This window comes from Pavona decussata, unplaced genomic scaffold (genome assembly GCF_977016875.1).
Source record: "Pavona decussata unplaced genomic scaffold, jaPavDecu1.1 SCAFFOLD_105, whole genome shotgun sequence".
NCBI lineage: Eukaryota > Metazoa > Cnidaria > Anthozoa > Scleractinia > Agariciidae > Pavona > Pavona decussata.
Window position 1 is genome coordinate 1707741 of NW_028145519.1, and position 22505 is coordinate 1730245.

At 39.0% G+C, this 22505-nt stretch overlaps 2 protein-coding genes and 1 pseudogene across 3 annotated transcripts; 1 reads left to right on the top strand and 2 right to left on the bottom strand.

The window, feature by feature from the left end:
* Positions 1-824: 824 nt before the first annotated feature.
* Positions 825-2427, bottom strand: LOC146471337 (uncharacterized; annotated as a pseudogene). The gene is made up of 2 exons (XR_014866835.1): positions 2238-2427; positions 825-2024 (listed from the first exon to the last, which is right to left on the bottom strand). The product of XR_014866835.1 is annotated as an uncharacterized LOC146471337 (transcript).
* A 140-nt stretch (positions 2428-2567) lies between these two features.
* Positions 2568-5778, top strand: LOC146471338 (neuropeptide FF receptor 2-like). Its single transcript, XM_085120992.1, has one exon. The coding sequence runs from the start codon at positions 3020-3022 to the stop codon at positions 4091-4093; it is 1074 nt and encodes a 357-aa protein (XP_084977118.1). The 5' UTR covers positions 2568-3019; the 3' UTR covers positions 4094-5778.
* An 11704-nt stretch (positions 5779-17482) lies between these two features.
* LOC146471339 (uncharacterized) lies at positions 17483-22411 on the bottom strand. Its single transcript, XM_085120989.1, has 2 exons — positions 21933-22411; positions 17483-20576 (listed from the first exon to the last, which is right to left on the bottom strand). The coding sequence occupies exons 1-2, from the start codon at positions 22025-22027 to the stop codon at positions 19553-19555; spliced, it is 1119 nt and encodes a 372-aa protein (XP_084977115.1). The 5' UTR covers positions 22028-22411; the 3' UTR covers positions 17483-19552.
* Positions 22412-22505: the final 94 nt, after the last annotated feature.

The window sequence follows — 22505 nt, forward strand, 5'->3', positions numbered from 1 at the left end:
AATTCAATCAAATAGCCAAAAAGTCGCCACTAGTTTACATAAAAAATGTGAATCAGACTTTCAGTAAACAGCAACCAGGTAATAACACTGTGGGCCGTCCTGGCGAGCAATTCGCCCCAATGTAGATACAGGAGCTCTGACAAGAGTTTGATTTTACTCGATTTTGATGAGTACACTGGTTTGCTTCAAACCGTACAGGTTTGGTTCAAACCGTCCAGTCTGGTTCAAACCGTGCAGGTTTGGTTCAAACCGTGCGTATATTTAACAATTAGACGGCGAGCTCGAGGTTTCTATCGGCTGATAGTTCGCCCCGAGCCAACTATCAAAGGCGGATAGAAACCGAGAGCGAGCGAACAGTTTTCGGAGAGCGAAGCTCGAGGAAAACTGTGAGCTTCGAGGAACAGATAATGTCCAAGGACAAATATTTGAGAACATTTTTCAAAGTCAAATGGAGGCTATTGTGTTCATTATCCTTCAAATATTTTTCACAACAGCGGCGCGGGATCTGCCAGTCTGTCATATGTCAATCACGTCAAAGGTTCTTAATTGGCTTCCAAAATCCACACGTCTCAATATTCAGATTTCGGTTCAGTCGAAAGCGTGTGTTTGAGGAAAAAGTACATTGACACTTGAAAGGAAAGGAATTTTTAATACCGTGAAAGACAAAAGCAAGACACAAGTGGCGGACAAAGTTACAGGGAATCTAACCACCTTTCGTGAACAAGATCAAAGCGAAAAATCAGTTGTTTACTTCGCAGTCCGTAAAATGATTAAGCCGCCGTGAACGAAACAGCCAGCGCTTTGCTGGTCCTTTTATTTCGTGTTCAATTGGATCAGTACTTTATATTGAAAATACAATTGTGGAATTGACCAGCCGAAAACAATTTCGCACTGGGCATAACAGAATGCTCCACATGACTGACGTACGATGCGCTGGGGACCTGTGAAGAAGTCGAGGTTGAACTTGCAGTCGAAGACGACAGAAACGGTTGGTTTTGCTGGATTTCCGTCAGAGCGCTTTCTTTGCTAACTCGAAGATGAATGGAACCAGCAACGAAGTCGCTCACAATCGCTAAGGATTGGACTAGCTGCTGAGTGTAGGACGTTTGTGATAGCTTTCAACGGCTAAGTCGCTTTTGTTGCCGGTCACTGACTTCACTCTGGCATTTTCAAGTCCTGATGCCTTTAGGATCGTCACAAAGGTGGCTCGCAAACAATGTGAAGTGTAAATGGTATCCAATCCTGCTTTCTTAAACATCTCAGAAAGAAGGTTCTCCAACTTGTGTTTTCCAAGCGGTGTGTTGCAGTACCAGACATCTTCTGCATAGCTGAATTTCAACGCTTTGTGATTTTTTGGTTTCTGCCAAAGAGCTTGACATTGCTTGTTTCGCTTCGACAAGTTGGTCTTCACAGCTAACACAGGACAGCGAGGATTGCCCAGCATCTCTGACATAAGAGCATCAGCTTCATTCTCGCTGCTGTTGAGGCCCCCTTGGTGGTTTTTCGTGGCCCTCTCTACAAGTGTAATGTACTCAAGGCCGGAGCTTGATTTGTGAATCTGAATATCTTCACTGGGCCGTCATCTCCCTCATGTTTTCTCGCCCGCGTTTGCCAAAGTGAAGCATTATATTGAACCAGGCTGTCTGCAGTAAGCTTTCTGGTGTTTCCAGGCCAAGCTGTTTCTTTTCGTGGAGAATTTCGACACCTCGGGGAATCATGGCTGGCTTGTGTTTCGTGGACGAAATTTTGCCTTCGCGAGCTAGCTCAACCAGGTGAGCATTGAGAGCGTCATTTGCCGGCCTTGAACTCTCTGTCAGTAAAGATACTGAAATTTACGTTTTCTTTATTTAAATACCTATCCAGGCCAGCACGAATTGCTCTCATTGAATTACGGCTGTAATATTTGCTGTCGTGTGAGCGAGCTTCGACGTAAAATCTACGCAAAATATTTACGAGCTCTTCCTTTGTACACTGAGGTGTACACTCGTTCAATAGCTTGTTGATTGCTTTCTCCTTTCGCCAGGCTGAAAGAAAATTATAAATACTCTAGAATGAGATGGGCTCAAACGACTTTCGTCTTTCTTATGTTTTATTGTGACGTATATAATTTAAGGACTGTTGAACAGAGTGAAACTTGGTTCAAAAGTCAAAGCAAAAGCAAAAGTCTCGCAACGAGCTTGAGTATTTGAACAGTGTGCTAAGTTACAAATTAGACGAAACGTTGGCGAACAGCTTACCGTCACGGTATGAAGGTGAGTGTTTGGTGTTTATTGGTACCGCTTTATCGACCAGCAGATTTATCTCTTCTTCCGTCACAAAGGCGAACCGTTCCCCCATCTTGGCAAACTTGAAGCCTTGAAGTTTTGGAAATTGGGGAATATCACTCGGATATTCCCCAATTTTAGCTGGGTCATATAGCTGGGGCATATTAAGTCACGTGACGCGTTTAGACCAATCGCGTGAGAGCGAAAATATTTGATGGATTATAATTGCCAGTGATCTACACAACTTGCTGTTCCATTTCTCTTGTTTATTCACCCAACTGAGACAGCCATAACTTTGTATATATTATTGTTAAATAAGCGTTCACTGTTAACGTTTCAATAAATTATTCGTTTTTAATTAACTGCGAATCGGCAATATCATAGTCCGAATGTCTAACTCAGCTGAAGAAAGTTTATCCAAGGATAAACAAAGCGAAGATTCACCACACTATTACTAATCGATTATTTTCTAGGTTGTTGACTGATTTCGCAAAACAACAGTTTATCACCGATTTCATTGCTAAGCAACTTTTCCTTTCCAAAGGAAGTTTTGACGGACGTATATATGTAAATAAATGCGCTTTCGATGTCATAGGGCGTAAAATAAAAGAAAACAGATACAAAGGAAACCAAAACTTTCAATTTAGTTTCGGGATATATATTATCTGCGGCGTTTCTGACTTTAACATACTCTTGGCCACTAAACGGAAATTCCAGATTGCAGAGCAAATTGCTGATTAGGGGCTCCTCGTAATATGTGTCTTCTAAACTGCACGTTCACGGACAACAAAACTAGCCTCAACTCAACTCTAGCCAACTCGAGCTGCGAATCATCCGCTGAAAGTTCAACGTCCGTGAAATGCATAAAAACATTGGTTTATTCCCTTATTATGGTAATATCGCTGTTTGGGAATTTAGTCGTAATCGCCATCGTCTTGAAAAATAAACGAATGTGGACAACGACGAATTTTCTAATCGCAAACATGGCCGCCTCTGATCTTCTTATCTCTGTGTTTGCTGTTCCACGAGAACTTACCGAAATTTTTATTGGCCCTCGAAGGTGGCTGCTGGACGGACTAACGGGTTTGATTCTGTGTAAGTTGGTCTACTTCTTTCAAGACATTTCAATCGCTGTGTCCATCCAAAGCCTTGTGGTTATTACCATCGACAGATATCGAGGAGTGGTTTTCCCGTTTCGCACTCCACTTATAACAACAAGGGTTTTGAAAGTGTTAATTCCCATTATCTGGATCGTTGCTATGTGTATACATGGACCGTATTTCTATACTGTGCGACTGGTGATGCAAGATAACAAGTGGTATTGCACGTTTAGTTGGGCACCGAAGTTTGATCCACATCGGGCACAGGAACGCTACTTTCTCTTCATATCAGTGTATTTCATTTTCTTACCATTTTCTGTAATTCTTACTTTATATGCACTTATTTTGATGGAGCTGAAGAAACGAAAACTCAATGAAAGCGGAACGTCGCATTTGAATCGTCAAAGACACAGAGAAGATGGGACGATAGTGAAAAGGATTTTAATCATAGTCTTTCTTTTCATTTTGTGTATAACTCCAATAACAGTGTCATCATTTCTTTATTATTTTGCATGGAATTGGCATTTGCCATGTGGAATGGAAAAATTATTTTCGGCAGCCAAATTCATTTTTTATTCAAATGCGTCCCTGAATCCAGGCGTTTATATTATTTTAAGTGAGAGGTATCGACACGGACTGAAAGATTTGACAAACATTTTTTTGGCTAAACGAGTGCGCACAAATATCTTGCATCGAGACAGCCAGCCTGTATGTGAACATGTAGTGTAGCAATGAGAGAGATAGAAATATATATTCACAAGAATAGCAGAATAACTTAGCTCGCTTTTGCTCTGAAATTGATTTCATACGCTACTGTTTAAAACATCATCAAATGACATTATTTAATTTGAAGACCTATATAAAATTGACATAAGCTATCTTTGATTGATCAGCTTTAGCATTTTGTTTTCTTAATGTGGAAACTTTGCCAACATAATAGGAATTTACGACGCCTCTGACTTGAATAAAAAACCTGTCATTCAGGTATTATCATAACTCAGTATACTTTTTTCTTTTTATAAGAAAATTGTTTTTCCGACCCAGGCTGAATTATTATATTCTTGTGAATATTCTTGTCAATATTCTTATTTCCGTTTTAGAATGTATTGGGGTATCAATTACAAGTGTTTGGTGTGCAGATCTGTATCGTGTTACATTGTGCACTTTCATTAGCATCGAACAGTTCGCCAGAACAGGTTTTTATCGTTTTATTGGCTAATTTTTCCTTTCTGGTAAGCTTCAAAAGCTTCAAAATCGCACAGCCCGCATTTTGATGTCCGCGGGATATGATAGCAACTTGGATGATTTGTTCCGGGCACTAGGGTGGCGAAAACTCTGCCATCAAAGATTGGATAAAAAATCAATTATGATGTATAAAACTTTAAATGGGAAGACACCAGAATATTGAACATCAAACTTTGTTTTTCGCGATAATTTGAATTCTTATCATTTATGGAATACTGAAAACACGCTAACTCTTCCACAACCGCGCACTGATTATTTAAAGAAAAGTTTCTCATACAGTGGAGCTCAGTTGTGGAACAGTTTGCCAATAGAATAGGCCTTATCACGGTTTTCGACGCCATCTTGACGAGTAGGCAAACACGTCTGAAATAACAGTGTTTGTATGGAAATCCGATGTCAAATAACTTTCATAAAACATCGCTTCTGAAAAATTCATGAATTGGAAACTTTTAGCACTAGTAAAAGGATTTTAAGAAAAAAATTGGAGGGATGTAGCTGTGCTAGAAAGCGTCTAGTCGTGTTTTGAATTTTCCATACATTTGTCTGTATAGCGAACCAGTCGTGAACTGCTACTAAAAATAGTTCGCGGGAAAAAAATACAGACAAATGTATGGAAAGTTTAAAACACGACTGGACTCTTTCTGGCACAGCTACATCCCTCCAAATGTTTTTCTTAAAATCCTTTTACTAGTGCTAAAAGTTTCCAATTCATGAATTTTTCAGAAGCGATGTTTTATGAAAGTTATTTGACATTGGATTTCCATACAAACACTGTTATTTCAGACGTGTTTGCCTACTCGTCAAAATGGCGTCGAAAACCGTGACAAGGCCTATTACGGAAAGCAACTTCCTCGAATGATTTTAAGACTAAATTGAGACGCCACAGTCATAAGTAAGATTTTTAAACACGGCCTCCAAGAAAAGCAGCATTTATTGTTTATAGCTTCGGTTTATTATTTTTAACTTTTATAATCCTAGTTAGGTAGATAGATAGTTAGTTGATAATGATAATCTAAGTAGCTGATGGAAAAACCGTGTATAAATAAAGTTATCCTATCCTATCCTTTAGAGAAAGGAAGAATTTTGTACGGCTTAGTTAAAAACATATAATTGTATTGTACTGTATTTACAATTTCAACACACAGAATTATATTCTTTTCAAAATCTCAGCCTAAGGTTTATTCTTAAAATATTCTTAAAATTCGCAAATTTCAGTCTCGATATTATAAAATAAATTCTTATAAAAAAAGTATATATAGTTCACATAGAAATTAACATTTCTGACAGTCTTCCTTGTAGCGAAACGAGACATATCAATTCTCCAGGTTAGAACGAAATGCAATTTATATTCTTTAACTATAACTACAGCTGAATCTACATGTCAGATAGATCTCAGACATTTTAAGAGCGGCTTATCACAAATATCGACCAAGTGGTGGCACAAGTCAAAAAATCGATTTCGTTCATATTTTGCTCATAGGTAGTCCCTAGTGAGAAACAAACTGAGCTGTAGTTAGTTTTTCAAAATACCGCTTCCTTTCGAGTAAATATGCGAAAAACGATTTTGTCTCAGTTGAGCTCAAAGTCCGCTTTCGGCGGGATGGAATTTTCCTTAACTTTCGACAGCTCGCGTATCAATCCGCAGACTGTTACTAGCCTTCAAATGGCATTTATTGCTTTATTAGGTCTTCCTCTTCTGTTTCACGGGAAAACATTTAAAACCTAAGTTACTTTTGTATTTTAACTAAACGTCCGAAATAGGTTTAGAAGAACATGCTATAAATGCAAATTTTCAGCAACCACATTTTAGCACTAAAACATTGCCAATTTTACCCATGGGCGATAACTTAGATTTCCCTATAATGACTTTCTATGGCTTCACTGTACTGACTGTATACCTATTTATCATAATATATAAACAAAGCTCTGGGTAAATGAAAATAAATGACCCGCTAGGCTTCAGATTTATCAGAATTTTCTTGAGATTTGGCGATCGAAGCGCAAAAAAGATAGCGCGACAGACTGTCAGGGGTACGAATAGTTTTCCTTATTGGAAAAAGATGAAGCGACATTTTTAAAAGGAAGCATTTTTCATTCGCAGTAGAAAAATCTTTGGATCGAAAGTTCGGTAGCGTTACTGACCAATATATATTGCGGCTGCTTTTTATAGATGGAAATTTCAGAGTATCCGTTCGCTTTGATGCGGAGCCCAATTCGTTATTGTGGCTGAATATTATTGTGTTAAAACAAATAACTGGAAAATTTCTTTTCCTCTTTCTTTATCACTGCCATGGATAAATTAAACTAGAAAGAGGTTAAACGTAGCAGATTTGAACTACATTAATCTGATTAAAAGTTTCGACTGTTATATTAAACTGCATCGATTGCGTGAAATATACGCGAGAAAGCACAAGCACACACAACGACGACAACATCAACAAAAAGCAACGCAGAATTCTGAACGTTTAAGGGAAAAAGTAATAACAATAAAAACCGTAACAAATCTAATGAAACCAAGATAGTGGTCAATACTCGTGTTATTAATAATGTTATTTTGCTGCGCTTTTGATCCTGAAATAATCTTTGTGTGAAGATAAACGTAATTAACTAATAAGATTTTTTAACGTCGTAGTTTTGGACCTGTGAATAAATTGAATTATTATTACACCAGAAAAACAGTCAGGCACTGTAAACAAAACGGCGAGCATGGAAGTTTGCTGTTCTTTTAAGTCGATAGTTGGTGGGCCATGTTCGTTTACTCGCAGAGACAGAACAAGGTCCAGAGAGATAGTACCTCTGCTGTTCTGAGTGTGTTCTGTACAAAGAATATTGACCAGCACAAGTCATGTTATGGTTTTCAAGATGTAGGGAACGAGGGCCTTGTTTTCAACGGCAGAAAACATCAAGACAATGACGATTTGGGCTTAGCTGTTGGGAAACATTTATCACCAAAGACACTTATCGGGCCCGGTAAGTTACCGGGACTTTCGTGAAACGGACCCCCGGCCCAGGGCTTATAAGCCGCGGCAGTTTACGGTATTCCTGGATAAATAGGAGAGAAGGTAGACACAGAAATACCAAATGTAGGAGCCGTAGCATGTCCTTATTGCTACTTCGGCCGTCAAATTTGGTCGGTACGTTTGTTAATTAAGTCCCACACCTGATAGAGAAGGAAAGGACTTCTTTCTGGAGAGAAGCGAAAAAGACCTAAAACAGAACATTGTGTCAACAATATTAAGTCATGAATGATTTAACTTTGTTGGTCGTTGTTCTGTCGCACTTTGTAATACCTGTCGCACTTTGTAATAAAACTGTCACACTTTGTAATACCTGTCGCACTTTGTAATAGCACTTGTCACACTTTGTAATAAAATAGCTATCGCACTTTGTCATAACAAGTTGTCGCACTTTGTAATAAATGAAGCTGTCGCACTTTGTAATAACGAGTTGTCGCACTTTGTAATAAGCTTTTAAATTACTTTTGAATACGATGTTCGGTGGAAAATAAGTGAATTAACTAATTACCCAGGGTACAAATACGTCCTTCTTTTATATTTTACTTTGCACACTACACTAAGGGGATGAAAAAAAAAAAAACGCGTTCTCCTCCACGCTTCTCGCAATTGTTATTTGTCTTGACTACGATGTATCGTGACTTTCTCATCACGAGTAATGACTTTTAAAAATCGGTTTTGTTAAGCCCTCCATTGACTCGGTACTAGTCTAATTTACCGTGCTAATGACCCTATTGCATGTTTAATTTGTAAATGATAGCTTAATTCAGTTGTTAAAAAAGGTATTTATGATGGGATCTTAAGATCTTGAATAAAGATTCGAATTTGAAATATAATGGCATCTCCTGCGGATGAAAATAAAAAAGGATTGTCTCCGTTGGGTTTTAGAGAGGAAGAAACTGGAAAGCAACCTGTGATGATGCTCAGGACAGAAGGCGAGATTTGTTGTTCTCTTGCAAATCCCGGGCAAGAAGTTTTCCTCTGCTCCCAACCAAGTGGTTAAAGACATGCTAGTCTAACTACTCTGCATGACCCACACCTCAAAATGACCTCATCGATCTAGGGCAGGAGGCATTTGCACATCTCACAAAATGGTTTCGACTAATGCTTGATCTTTTTGAAGGTTCTGGTCAGTACTCAGTTCAAGAGGCAAGCATACCTTGATCTGTGAACCACCCTTCTAACAAAGAAACCCGACAGAGATGATCTCAAAGATGGACTCCACTTGGTTGAAATCGTATTGGTTCTTCCTTTCTCCGCTGCTCAGCTGGGAAAGGGCATAATCAGCCCAAAATAGAATCAAGAATGATTCACATTCCTCCTTTGGAGGAGAAACCCTTGAAGATCTCATGGGAATTTCGCTGAAGTGTTCATCAGTTCTGGATTTTGATCCAGAGGCAGCAGTGAAGAAAACGAGTTTCTTCATCAAAAAGGCCACGAGGACCATTTCTCCAATCTTGAGGATATAATGCATCAGATATTCAGAATATAAGATAGGATCTATACAGTCTTTTCTTTCTTGGCCCACCCCTCACTGCAACTCCCATCTACTAATATCTCAGCATATAAATTCGATTATTTAACGTGCTTGCATCTACTGCGCAGACCTATCGACCATTTACACTGCGTTGCGTGTATATTTCAAAGAACTTTGGTATTTGTCTTGTAATGGTGTCCAAGGTATCCCGACTTTTAGCCACGATAGTAGCACCTATTTAAAATCTTGTGACTATGTTGTAATTTTGATAGGGATCTACCGGAAGAAAGTTGATGTTTACTCAACAAAATGGCTTGACAGCAAACGAACACAACTGATCTGCAATTACGTTAACACCGAATCGAATTCACCAAGAAACCAACTTGCGAAGGTTGTTTCAAGTCGATTTTCCGGAGAATCCATGATTGTATGCTTGTCTCCCAATAGCTTAATGCATCAGAAATATCTCACGTGAATCTCTTTATATAGTTACCAAACGCGAATATTTATCACATTATTGCTGGTCTGTCTACATTCTCTTTCTTTGTGTTTAGTCACTTATGTTAAGCCATTTTAATGATGTCATGTTGTTTGCATTAATTATTATATTCTTTCTTTAATTTTTCTGTTGGTTAATACGTGATGACGCCACTCGCTTCTGATTGGTTTGCCATCAAGCTATTGTTATTTGCCTTTATAAGTGCGACACCACCCGGCTGGTTTGGGCGAAAACAGTAAACCTCACGCACAGTATATAGAATGAACCCTCCTCTTTTGTTATTCATAGAACCCATTGATTTCCTTAATACGCTACAATTCAATACGGAATACAATTATCTTTCCATCCAATCACCCTTCAACAAAACAAAGCACAAGACAAAACTAGACAAGGACAATACAATAGGACACAACACAAGTGCAATAAAATGACAAAACATACCTACTCAACACAACACAGCAAAACAAAGAAAACATACCTACTTAACAAAACACTACACAACACCAGAGAAATACAAAAATATTCAACACAATACTACAGAAGGCAATACAAAAGAACACAACATAGCACGATACGATGCGGTAAGCGAAGCCATACTCAATTTTAAATCCGGACAGTGCTTTTCAATGCTTTTTTTTTTTGTTTGTTTGGACGGAAACAATTTGTGTTTCCTCGCAACAAATCTGTCTCCAAATTCCAAAATAAATATTTCCTTTACACGAATTCGAGACCAGAAAGCAATGAACTTATTTCTTGATTTCTAGCCTTTTCCGCGAATTTAAGACCATAAAGGAATGAACGTATTGTTCGATGTTTTGCTATTTTCACGAATTGAAGACCTGAGAGAAATGAACTTATTGCTATAATTTGGGCAAATTTGACGGATTTGAGACCACATCGGAGTGAACATTTTGCCCGATATTTGGCTATTTTGACGAATTTAAACCAGAAAGGAATAAACTTGTTTTTCGATTTTTTTCTACTTTTACGAATTTGAGGCCAGAAACGGATGAACTTATGTCTCGATTTTTGGCTATGTTAATAAATTAATAACCAGAGAGGAATTAACATTTTAATATCTTGATTTTTGGTTATTCTCAAGAATTTGAGAAGAGAAAGGAATGAATTTTTTCCTCGATATTTGGACAATTTCACGACATTGACAGCAGAAAAAGTTCCTTTAGTGCTCGATTTTTAACTATTTTCACGAATTTGAGACAGAAAGGATTGAATTTATGTCTCGATGTTTGGCCATCTTCACGAAATTGAGAACTGATAAGAATCATCTTTTTTCTCGATGTTTGGCAACTTTCAAGGAATTTAGGTCAGCAAGGAATGAGCATACTGTAGAGGAGACATGTGTGAAATTATATGTTCATTTTACGCCATTTACAGGAATTTCAAACCAGACGAAATAGACTTATTGTTCGATTTTTGGCTTTACATGAATTTGTGAGCAGACAGGACAGCCGGACTTATATAATCACCGATTTTTGGCTATTTTTACGAATTTGAGAGCAGAGAGGAATGGACGTATTTCTCTATATTGAGACCAGAAAGAATAGAACTGTCTTTTTTTTTTTTTAATTTCCCGAATTTGAGACAGAAAGAATTGAACTTATTGCTTCATTTTTCGCCATTCTAACGAATTTGGTCCAAAAAGGAGTGAACTTATTAATTGTCCGATTTTGGCCATTTTCACGAATTTGAGAACAGAAAGGTATCAACTTGATTCTCGATTTTTAGACATTTTCGCGCAAGTTACATCAGGTCTGGATAGTAGCAGATATGTCGATATTCTAAGAAACCACACAACACTATTTAAATTTGAAAACATGTGTCGGTTTACACTATATATTCAACTCTGTGCTTTGTAATTTAAACTGGAGATGACAGAAGTTTCTGTCGAAACATGTTTTCAAATTTAAAAAGTGTTGTGTGGTTTCTTAGAATTTACATCAGAAAGGAATGAACTTTTATTCCGATTTTAAACCATTTTCAGGAAAGGAGCAGTCCGGGCCATTACCAGAAGTGGATATGGGGTCGGGTCATCAGAAATGGCAATATGGCCGCCAAAGCTTGGCGCACTATACTTAACCACTTCTGTGCTCTTTTCTGCTCCGGAAAGTACCCTTTTCCCACAAGGCTTTGCACACAATAGGACTGAACGATAACGAACGAGTAGAGTGCAAGAAACATGGCGTCTTGCGATATTCATAGTGTTAGAGGCAAAAACCGTGGCGGTTTGAGCTATTTTCTTCCGCTTGAGACACGATAAGACGCCAAATATATGGGAAAACGAGGTACGTAGTATTTTTTGTTTTTTCGTCTGAAAACAATAAATCGTAAATCTACATAAAATTTGCTTTTACTTGATGGTATTTTTTTTATGGGCATACGACTGCTTCGTCGGGTTTTGAAGTTGTAATAGTGGAGTTTCGTCGTATGTTGTGTTTGCTGTTGACCGATCGAGTTGACTGCCATCTCTAAAGAACACCAAAAATGAAAATGTAAAAAATGTAAAAATGTTGTTTATAGTGGTAAATGTACTTAGTTACACCTAGTGAGTTCCTATTAACGCAAAATAAAATAAACTTAACAAGTATTTCAAATAAACATAATAATCTTCAAAGTCCCAACTATCGTATAGCGGGAGGCAGACCAGCCTGTTATTTACAAGCATTGCCGACTTTCATATCGTGAGGAACTGGGAACAGGTCTTGAGCCCGCCGGACAAATTTTCAAGATGGCGTCGATGGCGGTACGATTTGAATCAGAAACAAAGTCAGAGACAAAGAGTAAGTGGCATTGGAACTGTGCAGGGGTACTGTGTACGAGCAACTGGAGGACACGGACTCCTGGGCTGGAGTACTATTCCCTCAAAGCAATTGTAAGCAACGAGAGCTTAAAAATAGCGTATGCGAAAGTACTAAAAACAGCAATATCAATTGGAAGAAAGCAGTAATTTGCTCAAGGCATTGGTCCTCTGGAAAGAGAGAAACTTTGGAGGATCCTCCAGACCTTATTTGCTCTCCAGAGTACATGCAACGACTTGAAAACTCAAAATCTTCCGTAACAAATGGCCGTAAAAAGCTTGTTGCTGCGAAACGTGCGCTGGTCGACAAGAAGGGCACTGCTGGTCCAAAGGCAAAGAGACGATTACTGGTCAGAACTCAGGAGGAACACGACTCACCTGATGCTAAGAGCTTAGGTCCGACTACTGGCTGCGAACTAAAGGAAAATAATTTTTGAAAGTGAACTTGCTGCAAGGCTAGTAGAGAAGGAGAATGAAATTACGAAACTTCAGGATCAGATATCTGAATTAAAACAGAAACAAGAAATACAAGAGAGCAAAATTGAGCAAATTCGTTCTCAAATGAGGAGGGGGCAGTTCTCCTATAGTAATTTAAAGAAACGACCGAACAAGTTTTTTGATTTGACTGGACTTACTACAGCTGAGTTTGACTGTTTGTTCAAATGCATTGACCCCTTTACTCACCTGCTACAGTACCCAAATTGCACATCTGGAGGGTTAATCACAAAAAATAGGAAGATGGACCTGAGGACAGAGTTGATGACTTTTTTGACAGTTTGTAGACATTCCCTTCATCTCAAGGTGATGGCATGGATGACGCAGAGTAACGAGGCTACTATTTCAAGAGTTTTTGTTGCCTGGGCAGTGTTCTTGTCTACACTCCACTCCACGATTTGTGGAGGCACTTCTTCAAAAAGTATTTAACGACGCAGGCTTTGCTGAGACAGAAGCTATGGGAGATGCTACTGAGACTTGGATTTCACACTCGGAAAATTTTAATGTTAACAATATTTTATTCAGCAACTACAAGAACCACACCACTGGTAAGGCAGCAGTGTGGTTTTACCCTCATGGTGGTCTTCTCTGCTGCAGTGAGTCTTACTGAGGGACAATATCAGATCGAGACGTCACTGAGCAGTGTGGGGTTCTGGACAAGATTAACAAAGGGAAACTAGTTCTAACAGACAAGGTTTTGATATTGCAGAACTGTGCCTAAAAAAAGACATTTTACACAATCGACCCCCAATGAAATTCGATCCTCGATATGAGCAAACAGACATAAGTAGAAATTTTGACTAGCCACGTTAAGGATTTACACTGAAAATTACATTGGCCGCATACGGGACTGGACCATATTAAACAGCTGTTGGCCAATGATGGGGATAGATATCCTTGGATATTGCTTTAAGGTATTTGCACACATTGTAAATATTTTGAAAAGTCCAGTTGGACCAAATGAAACTTAGGAAACAAAGACATTACATGTACAAGTTTTCTCGCTTTCCAGAGGACCAATGCACTTTCGTATACGCTATTTTTAAGCTCCCGTTGCTTTCAATTGCCCTGAGGGAATAGTACTTCAGCCCAGGAATCCATGTCCTCCAGTTGCTCGTACACAGGGCCCCTGCACAGTTCCAATGCCACTTACCCTTGTTCTCTGACTTTGTTTCTGACATTTTAGACTATCTAACAGTAACACAAGAAAGTACCTTCTAAACTAGCAGTATCAAATTCAAGTATGTGGGATCACAAATGTGGTGCAACCTAACCAACTAACCAATATGACCTAGTCTGATTGAATTGTTAGGTAAAGAGTTGTTTCAGCCAATTCAAGTTTTTACTCTTGCAGAAATATGCAGAAAAAGCACTAAAACTAATACTGCTTCAAAGGAATAAAAATACCCAGCAAAATAGGTGAAGCTAGTTTTTTTTACTTTTTTTTTTTGTTCGTACGGGTGAGGGGGAAAGGTAGTCTTTAAGATGATTGTTGTTTTATCAAGCTGCATCTCTAACAAAAACTACTTGTTTCACAGTTTTAGCCATGGCATTCACCCAGGAACGCAGAGATTTTGTATTTTCACATGTGGGAACATTTCCTTTCAGATGTTCTCCAAGCTTTTTAAGAAACTTGTTCTCTTCATGTGGCCACTCTGTTATCCCTTTCCTCAGCAAAATGCTGTCTTGCAAACATCTAGGAGAAGATTGTCCCGCTCAATGAAAAAAGTGTTTGCACAGTTCTGTTCTGGATGGTATGACACTCGGAATGTTACATGCCCACCAGTGCATACCATCTCTAAGTTACTCTGTAGAATTTGAGAGTCAGTGACACTGCTAAGGGGTGCACTACAATCTATTGCTTGTGTTTTAACTTCCAGCAAGAAGGTCTGCCCTATTCCATCACAGACTCGCTCCATACTTCCTATCTGTAGGGTGATAGAAAAAAACCTCCTGATGAGACTGGTGCACCTGCAAGACAAACAAGTGATTTTGTTAATACTGTGAATTTTCATTGTTTACCTTGAATATGAAATCTTATATAATAAATCTAGTCTCAAGGTCCAAAAAAAATAAAGCCCTGACACTTACAACTGTGGACCTAGATTTGTCTACATGATATAATTAGTTGGGATTTTTCCTGTTTACTTGATGCAACTTGGCTGTGATATGCTAATTATTTTTTTCTAAATGTACACAGAGTAAGTGATGTAAAAGTCATGCATATAGTAAAGTATTTAAAAACCTGACAGATCTTCAAACAGCTGTATTGCTCTTTCCTCAAAATGGATTCCTCGGGAAAAGTTCTTAAATTTTTTGGGCGCCACCTTCCGTTCATCAACCTTATTGTGGATGCAGAACCAAGCCTGGTTGAGCCCCTTGTTCCCACAAAAGCCCAACAACCCTGGGAGCTTATTTGCAGTTACTATGCCCACTCTCAGAGAATGCCATTCTTCTGACCCCTGCTTCACTGCGGCATAATTAAAGCCACATGGCTCTGGTTTACTGTAATGGGGAAGTTTTACTTTAATTGTTGTTTCCTTTGTACCTCGGAGTAATTCTAACAGATGTAAGATTTCATTCTGATGTTTTTCATGCATTAAGATGTGCTCATCATTGTGGAGTGTCTCCTCAGTATTTTCTGTGAGAAGAGGAGTGGTGTGACTACATTTTCATTTGAGTGGCTTTCCCCTTGGGTATCAGGGCTGGAAAACTTTGGGCAGAGAATGTCCTTGTCGTACTTCTCTTCAGTAATTTTGCAATAGTCATGATCTGCAAACACAGTTCTTGCTCGATAGGAGTCTGATTGTAATGAAGCTGCATTGAAAGGCCAGATTTAATGTTATACTTTCTCAATGTTTTGTAAAAATGCAGTTGGAGATGTTCTCGGCTCACACCCCTTGCAATTTTGCTGGACATCTCATTCACATCCCTCTTGTAGTAGTTATTTTTTTCTATATCATTCCTGACAGCACTACCTTTAGGGCTAGATTTCAAAGGTTTCCTTGTAGACCTGGCATCTCTGAACGACCTGAGTGGAATGTGGGAGGCCCTTGTAGCAATTCCAGACATTTTCCCTTTTCTGTGCCATGTCTGCATTTTTTGGGTAACAGCTAATGAAAGCAGGCAAGCATTGTGTTTAAAGTAGTACTCTAAATACATCAATACGGCTATAACGTGACAGCAAATGCCACATTTCCCTATCGGACAGGTGCAGTGTCCTTTCACTGGCAGATTTTTCTGAAACATAACGACCGCTGGACGTGTGATCTCCAGTCCAAAACTTTTGATTATCACTGCTTTCACAATTGTTTTGTCACCAACTTTAACAGACTTTACAGTCTTAATTTTTCTGGACAAGAACACTCTGCGCGCTTTTCTAAACTGCCTTTTACTCCCTTGTTTCTTGTAACCAGTGTATGTTGCTACGGTGCTGGAATCTACCTTGGGATATAAAGATCGATCAACGCTCCAAGCAGATGACAGTGGAGGAACCTCTTCCAAACTTGTGCGAAATACATAATTGTTGTGTACCTCCTTAGGCTGTTTTTTTAATAATTCGTTGTTTTCTTGAAAGATTACAAGCCTTTCAACGAGCTCTTGTTTGGTTCCTGTAGCTTTTAATTTTAATTTTAGCAACAAACCTTTCAGGTCTTGGGTTTTCCATGTAGTTAAATCCGCGTTCCTCAAATCTGATAATTTCATCCTTGTTTTCGCTGTATTTTTTTATGGGAGGCAGCATTTTTATCAGTAGGAGGAGAAGCTTTGAGACTGTTTGCTTCCATGGACTTGTTTGCCATCGATGCTTTCAAATCTCATTAAAAATCCTGAGAGTGTACCTAAAGGAAATATTTTTCTGAACTTTTTAAAGGATTCGGAGGAAGTGCCGTGCAATTGTCCGGTGGGCTCAAGACTCGTTCCTAGTTCCTCACGATATGAAAGTCGGCAATGACCTAGGAGTTGAGTTAGGGTCTACGAAGAAACAACTTCAGCAAGTGGTCAGAGCGGAACTTGAACCCATGACCACCGGAGTTCAAGTCTGGTGACCTGACTACTTAGCAACTCTGCCGAATATGATTTAAAAAAAGTCATGTATGCTTGGTGTACTGTAATTATGACACTGCATTTATTCAAGCTACAGCTTGCGCCGACACAAACAAACCAGTTGCTGTTGCTTTTGATACCCTCTCGAATACGAGGTATGGTTTGGATGGGACTTTAGAAACAAGTATCCTTAAATTTTTAAATGTGGTCAAGGCCACAAGCCGATACCTTGGCTTAACTATATTTTACTATATTTTCTTATTTAACAATAATAACCGTAGAGTCAAAGGCATCATCCATACCCCCTGCTGTACAGACGTGGTCCAAAAACCGACGAGTAGGAGGTGGTGCCGTAATTCTTTGCAACTGGATACTGAATGTCATGAGAGAGCCAGCCAGTTTTAAAAACGCAACTGCAATCACAAGAGCAATTAGGTCAATGGGACCATCCACTGATGGTTTTGAAGAAATGGAAATAAGGGTACGCAACTTCAGTTTTCAGCTATGGTAGAATAAAACAGTACTTGGCAACAAATTTAAAATTTATTTGCTTGTCCAGTTATTTATTTGCATACAAGAGCCAACCACGAATAAGTTAACACCCTTTGCCAAAAACATTAGAAACTCTCGTTATAGGGCTTTGTTAAATTAGTCCAAAAGTCATAATTTTGCATAAGATTTATTTGCTTGGTTTCACAGGTACACACCGATTCACCAAATGGGTCCATATCTATTCATTTCAAACTTGGCCTTTAATATCAGGAATTTCAGGGGCTGGGGAGATTGGTGACCATTTGCCGTTTGCCTTTTGCCGCTGGTATCGACTTTTGTAGCGCTTCCTGCCCGTGACATGCCGAAAATCGTATAGAACTCTCGTTATTCAACATTCGGCCTGTGCTTACGTTTAGAAACAAACATGTTTCAATTACCTACATTTTACGTTTTCTATGGATTTTAGAGGTTCGGTCTGAAAACGGGTATCAGAAAATCAGTACACATTTTAAGCCCGGAAATTAAGATCAGGGTTTGGAATACCGATCGGGACACACACAACAAAATTTCCAAGGAGAAACCCATTCCTCCTTAAATAAGCAGTAGGTTTAATTGAAGCAACACCAAACAATACTTATTGTAGGCTTTTCGTCCCGCTGCCTGTCAAACAAAAGGTCCAAAAGGAAACCTCCACTCTTGAGATATATTGATGTTAAATTGTTGCAAATACAGTCTAATATCAAATTTCATTGGAAAACATGAAAATAGCATTTCATTGTCCAACAAAACAGGATTTAGTTATCGCACTTAACCACTCAATTTGACAGAGAAAATGAAAACAGCGAGCGGCAAATATAGGATAAACATGGTCACAGGGTCATATCTCACGTTAACCGTTTGCCGTAAACGTCATTCTTAACCTCTATGCAAGGTAACTTCGCCTTAAAGGTATTCTACGATGTTATGCTGACATTTCGAGCCTTAGCCCTTCGTCAGAGCGAATTCAAGAGGGATACATCAACGTCAACAGCTGCGTTTGAGATGCGCGCCAATTTCGTTAGATGGAATGACGTCAGGAAGAAGCGGCCAGGCTACTTAGTGCCTTGAAAATGGCGGTGCTCAAATTGAGAGTAAATCATTGCGACAAAAGAACGAACAACAGCTTACTGAATGTGCCCAGCACTACAAAACAATGCAGTTGCAGGTTATCAGGGTCCAGTGAAAATAGAGCTTTGCAAAGGTGCAGGTCTACGGGTTTTCGCAACTGACGGTACCTGTATGGCCTGTAATCGCAGACGTGTCAGGGGTTAGACACAAATGAGTTTATGCCGTTAATAAATTAAAGTTACTGACCTAAAATATACTGTTTTGAATTCCTGATGGTGAGAAATAAAGCTTTCTATAAACAGGATGTGCTCTTTATGATACGGTGGTAACAGACAGACCTCGATATAACATCAATCGAGTACTTCTACTCCGATAAATACTGTTACTCCAACTTACGCTTGCTAGAAGATCTACTTTCCTCAATTATAATTTGTGGGACAGAAATCTTTGCAAATCAAATCGTCATGTTTTTGTGGAAATGTAGAGGGAACGCTCCCTCTGCAGCCCACGACTTTTGGCCGCGCGCTCGAGATAAGAGGGCCTTTTAGATATGACTACGAGCACGAGATTGAGTACGAGTACGACTTTTCAAATCCGGTTTGCGTGCTTTAGATAGTCACTTATCATTCCAATCATATTTCTAACGTCTCCTTATTTTCTGTTTAATAGCAAGAAGGAGTGAGAGTTCTGGGGACGTGACTGATTTCAAATTTGAAAGTTGTACTCATACTCAGTCCAGTTGTACACATACATAAAACGAAATTTTTGGCGCGAGCGTCGATTCTTGTAGCGAAAGGCTTAACACACACATTCTTAGACAGCGAACAGTCTCTCTTTTGCTCGATAATCCGCGGGGAAAAACAAAACAAAACACCGAGTACTTGTACTGTTGTTGTTGTTGTTGTTGTTGTTGTTGTTTTTTCTTTTCTTTTTTTTTTTGTTTTCCCCGCGGATTTTCGAGCAAAAGAGCTACTGCTCGCACTCTACTCACACATTCTACTCATATATAGAATCTCAAGGATCCGTCAATTTTGACGAGACTGGGACACAGCTCAGTCAAAGAGTGTACCAAGTTATTTGAGAGAGTCTGATACTGATAGCGCACGCCCAAATAGCGAAGTCCCTGGCACCGCTCTGCAATCTGGCAAAGCACGTCTTCAACTGGAGTCGCAAAACACTCTTGGTAATCAAAAAATGTCAAATTCCTGCAATGTGTAGCGATGATATTCAATATGGCGACTGTTCCACGACCTTTGCGGACCAGGCCAATTTCAAGGCCTTCCAGGCCGGGCATCTTCGTCAAAAACTGCTCCATACCAGCGTTGGTAATCCGCTTAGTATTTCGCACGTTAATGTGTTTTAAACTAGAACACGAGTTTGCGAGTTCAATTAAACCAACGTCTGTTACCTTTTTGCAGCCTTCGATGCTTAGATAGTTTAAACATCGGCAGTGCTTTGCTATTTCAGTGAGGACCGCGTCATTGACCCAACCACATCCGCTTATGTCGAGTTCTCGCAACAGCTTTAAGCTCCGCGCAACGAGCCCAAGGCCTCGGCTGAATATCAGCGAACACCTCGACATCCCGAGGACTTCCATATGAGGGCAATGTCGTGCGATCATTTCTATCCCGGTGCTCGTGATTCTGCTTCGGTTGGAGATGTAAAGTTTGCGAAGCTTATGGCACTGCCGAGAGATGTGAAACAAGCTGATATTTGTAATGCGAGAACAGGCAGGGCCTGATAAGTCTATATGTGTGATAGCGGACGATGTGACACGCGAAACCAAGCAAATAACGGTTTTGTCTCGAACTCGCCTATTGGAAGGCGACAGATCAATGCTTGGCCATAGAGTTGGATCCAAGCTTACTCGGCGCCACTGATGACAGACTCGAGACATGCGCGTTAAATCCTCAATAGCCAGATGCGCAAATATCTTCAACAAAAGAGTGTCTGGTAGGCCGTGAAAACATTTTTCCCTGTTTTCGTCTGGTTGTGCGTGTTCCAAAGCTAAAATTTCTTGCACGCTGTAAAAACAACATAAATTGGTTTTGGTAAATTTATCTGCTATGTTCTTTCGCTGTGATTCAAAACAACTCATACAATGGGTGTTAAGATATATTATTCTGCTGATGAACGTGTGTCTTGGTAAGCTTTTTTAAGACTGGACAGTGGATATTGAACATTGTTAGCGCAACAAAACCTATAAAGGAAGATTATTCTTTTAAAAACTCACTGAAAGTACAAAAAATCTCATTTAAAGAGATCCCGAAAAAATAATACGCTTTCCTTTCTTTTCAGTCAGGGACCGATTTCACGGTTATTTCACGGAATGTTATCATAAAATATTTTTTTAATTCCACTGTAAACGAGCTAAAAAGTTAACCTGCTTAAGAAAACGACAATTTGGTAATCAGAAGTGAATAAAACACAACACACGCCATGGAATTAAGACATCGCTCCCGGCGAACGGAAATTATGCAAATAAATTCTGCGGTTACTCGTTTATCCAGCTGCACCGCTGAAAACTTATGCTTTTGTTATAACTACCACGAACGCTAAAAAAATAATGAACACAGGGCAAAGCAGAGGACAAGTTTACTCTCGGAATATTTCACATCACGTTACATTATGTTAATTAAAACAATTGAATTAATAGCGGTGACTGATGAAGATTTAATTTTGTAACCGTTGTCAGAAAATAGTGGATAGCTTTTATTTAAAATTGAGTCGTCAACGAACAATGCCAATGAAATATTATTTTATATTATTAAATTTGACCTCTTTAGCTGACACCGTCAAATCATAATAATGACGCACAATACCAACAACAGGTTGTATATAATATTTTCGTTCACCGGTGCTGTGCTTATCTATAAATATTCGTATTTTTTGTTTGCAGACTTCAGTCATTTTTTTTTCCTACAGCTGTTGCGTGTGGAAGTGCAGTAAATATTTCTATACGCATCCCAGAAAAATTGCAAAAATTACTGCAGTTGATTACTTCGTCGGAGAAAAACGTTCATTCTACACTGACGACTTAATCTACGATTTGTATCTTCTAAAGTTTAGTTATTACGTCAATGTGGCCTGTGCGAGGCCGTGAAAGCGGATAATCGGAGATGTGTTCGTCGCAGTTTTATTGCGAATTTCACTGTCTGTTCCCACCAAAACATAGCTTTTATTTCCGTTCACTTCATTGATCGGACATCCTCAATTTTTTCATGTCACAGTTTAGTTAAGGTGAAATTTACACGTTTCCCAGTCGTGACAAAATAAAGAGAGATATTTTCTGGTAACCGCTGTTAGAAAATCTCTATAAATTATTTGATCCAGAAAATTGCAGTTCCGGTTAATGTCTCTTGAAAATACTTCGGGCTTACCTTTTTTCTTCGCACGAATTTTTTCTTTCCAGGAACTTAAAGTAAAATGGGACATCTGATGGCGAGCGTCTGTGAGTGGACAGTTTAGATCCCATGACAGATATAGGATTTTGCCTTTCTGCTTCCCAACAGAATTTCACCTCCAATTTTGAGGCACCGCTACTTCAAACAACCGCAACTGGTCTTTTCCCACCCTTGCGCAATTCCAAGACTCAACAATCCCTGTAATTGGGCAGTTGATAAGTTGTTTATGTTAACCAAGAGCGTGCAAACACAAAACGATAGTCAATTAGTCTGTCACGTGATTTAATCACCTTGGCAACAATATGCGTGCACTCAAAGTAGGTAAACGCTAGCGCTGATAGCGACTGAATTTAAATTAACAATAAACTAAATTTTGGTATTGACACGCCGTCGGCAAATTTCGTTTTATTATTTTAACGTCACTTTTGCTTATTACGATATTTAGTATAATTATTCATTTTGTTTGGAAAGAGTACAATTTTTAATTCTAATTGAGCTCTTTACTCCACGAGATGATTGCTAATTAAAAGTCGGCAAGCAAAAAAGTAA